General features: G+C 49.9%; 1 protein-coding gene across 1 annotated transcript; it reads right to left on the bottom strand.

Moving 5' to 3' along the window:
- Nucleotides 1-391: 391 nt before the first annotated feature.
- On the bottom strand, nt 392-1,330 carry LOC125154152 (olfactory receptor 2C1). The gene has a single exon (XM_047837936.1). The coding sequence runs from the start codon at nt 1,328-1,330 to the stop codon at nt 392-394; it is 939 nt and encodes a 312-aa protein (XP_047693892.1).
- Between the last annotated feature and the right edge of the window lie 876 nt (nt 1,331-2,206).

A 2,206-nucleotide genomic window follows, 5' to 3' on the forward strand; every position in this document is an offset into this window, starting at 1 on the left:
TTATTTATTTTTGGGACAGAGAGAGACAGAGCATGAACGGGGGAGGGGCAGAGAGAGAGGGAGACACAGAATCGGAAACAGGCTCCAGGCTCTGAGCCACCAGCCCAGAGCCTGACGCGGGGCTCAAACTCCCGGACCGCGAGATCGTGACCTGGCTGAAGTCGGACGCTTAACCGACTGCGCCACCCAGGCGCCCCAGTCCACGGGATTTTTAGTGACCAAGTGTAGAGTATTAGAAACAACACTAGCCATGCCTTAACAGCTTAGGGCTACTGGGAACACGTCTTGGCCATAGTAGGGTTAGTCCTCCTCATGTTCATCTGGCCAGAGCGAGAATGAGAAAAAGTGTGTAGAGAAGAAGAGGGGATACATGATGGAGCTTTCCCTCCTCTCAGCCAAGTTCTCTTCCCTTTCCCAGCAGCCTCCTCAGTGCCGCCTTTACCTCCTTGTTTCTCAGAGTGTAGATGAGAGGGTTCACCATTGGCGTGACCACAGAGTAGAAGAGGGAAATGAATTTGCCCCGGCCCTGGTGGCTGGTCTTAGCCGGAAGGAGGTACCCGTAGATAGCTGACCCATAGAAGAGGAGCACCACCACCAGATGGGAAAGGCAAGTATTAAAGGCCTTTCTCTGTCCCTCAGCTGAGCGGATCTTCAGCACTGCCCGAGCTATGGAGCAGTAGGAGATCAGGATGATGCTCAGCGGGACGGCAGTGAAGAAGGTGCAGACACCATTGAGCACGGCCTCGTTGAGACTTGTGTCTCCACAGGCCAGTTTGATCATGGCAGGCACCTCACACAGGAAGTTGTCCACCCTCCGGTGCCCACACAATGGGAGCTGCAGAGTGAACGTTGACTGGATCATGGAGTTGCTCAAGCCGCCCAGCCATGCGATGGCAGCCAGCAGCCAGCAGAGCCGAGGGCTCACGATGACGGTGTAGCGCAGGGGCTGGCAAACTGCCACATGGCGGTCGAATGCCATCACCACGAGCAGGATGCACTCAGTGGCCCCTAGCCAGAGGAAAACATAGAGCTGGATCACACAGCCAGCGTAGCTTATAGTCTTATCTGGTCCCCATAAGTTGGTCAGCATTTGGGGGACCGAGCTGGTAGTAAAAGCGAGGTCCAGGGAGGAGAGGTTGCTGAGGAAGAAGTACATGGGGGTGTGGAGCCGGGCATCCAGGCAGGAGAGCAGGATGATGGTTGAATTCCCAACTATGGTCAGCGAGTAAGAGAAGAGAATGACTGTGAAAAAGACGATCTCCAGTTGGGGATGGTCAGATATACCCATCAGGATGAAGCCCTCTGGAAAGCTGTTGTTGGCCTCTGCCATTCTGCTTGTTCAGTCACTTGAAGAGTCTGTCCGGGGAGACGGCCACTTGCTGAGAGAAAAGCAAGTGAAAAAGAAGGATAGGGCTGCTCTGCATGAGAGAGGGTCCAATAGTTTTCTGGGCATCAGATTTAAGTACCAATTTAACTTTCATGACCGCAAAGGTTCGTGCAATCCCCACCCTCTATCGGTATCACATGAATGGAAATGCTATGTCACCCAGATGGCGACCACGAGCTATTGCTGTAATGAAAGACGTGCCTTATGAAGAAGCAGGGGATTAGGGATCTTCAGTTCAGCACAGTGGTTACAAGGATGGAGGGAATTGACCTTAGAATTACATGTAGACATTCTTTAAATACACATTTCCCTAGCCAAGGTTTTGATATGCTCAGGGGAGGGGGAAGCAGACCCGCTGTCTTTGGAAAAGCCCTCCAGAAGTTTCTGATGAACGTTTCTCCCTCTCCTACATCTCCCCCCCCTCCATGGTGAAAACTCCTGATCCAGAAAGATGAAGTGTGAAGAAGAACATGATGAGTCTATAAAATCATGAAAAAAAAAAAAAAAGGCGGAAGAGTGAATACAGGCTTATTCACCAAACACAGAAGATACAAACGTGTAAGTTAAGAGGAGCTAAAAGTAGGACTTCAAATAAACAAAGCTTCACATAAACCTAAGTAAGTTTAGGTGGAACAGACTAAAGAAATAAACAGCACTTATCCAAAATGGGGTTATTTCAGCTAATCGGAACCCATTATTAGTAAAGGAAACTAGAAGATCTCAGAGGATATCCTTGACCCTTTGATGTATAGGACCCCATGCTCATGTCTAAACTATGGAGTAAGTCTTACCATCTCACACACAAAAAATAGCTCTTGT

The sequence above is a fragment of the Prionailurus viverrinus genome, chromosome E3 (genome assembly GCF_022837055.1).
Source record: "Prionailurus viverrinus isolate Anna chromosome E3, UM_Priviv_1.0, whole genome shotgun sequence".
NCBI classification, from domain to species: Eukaryota; Metazoa; Chordata; class Mammalia; order Carnivora; family Felidae; genus Prionailurus; species Prionailurus viverrinus.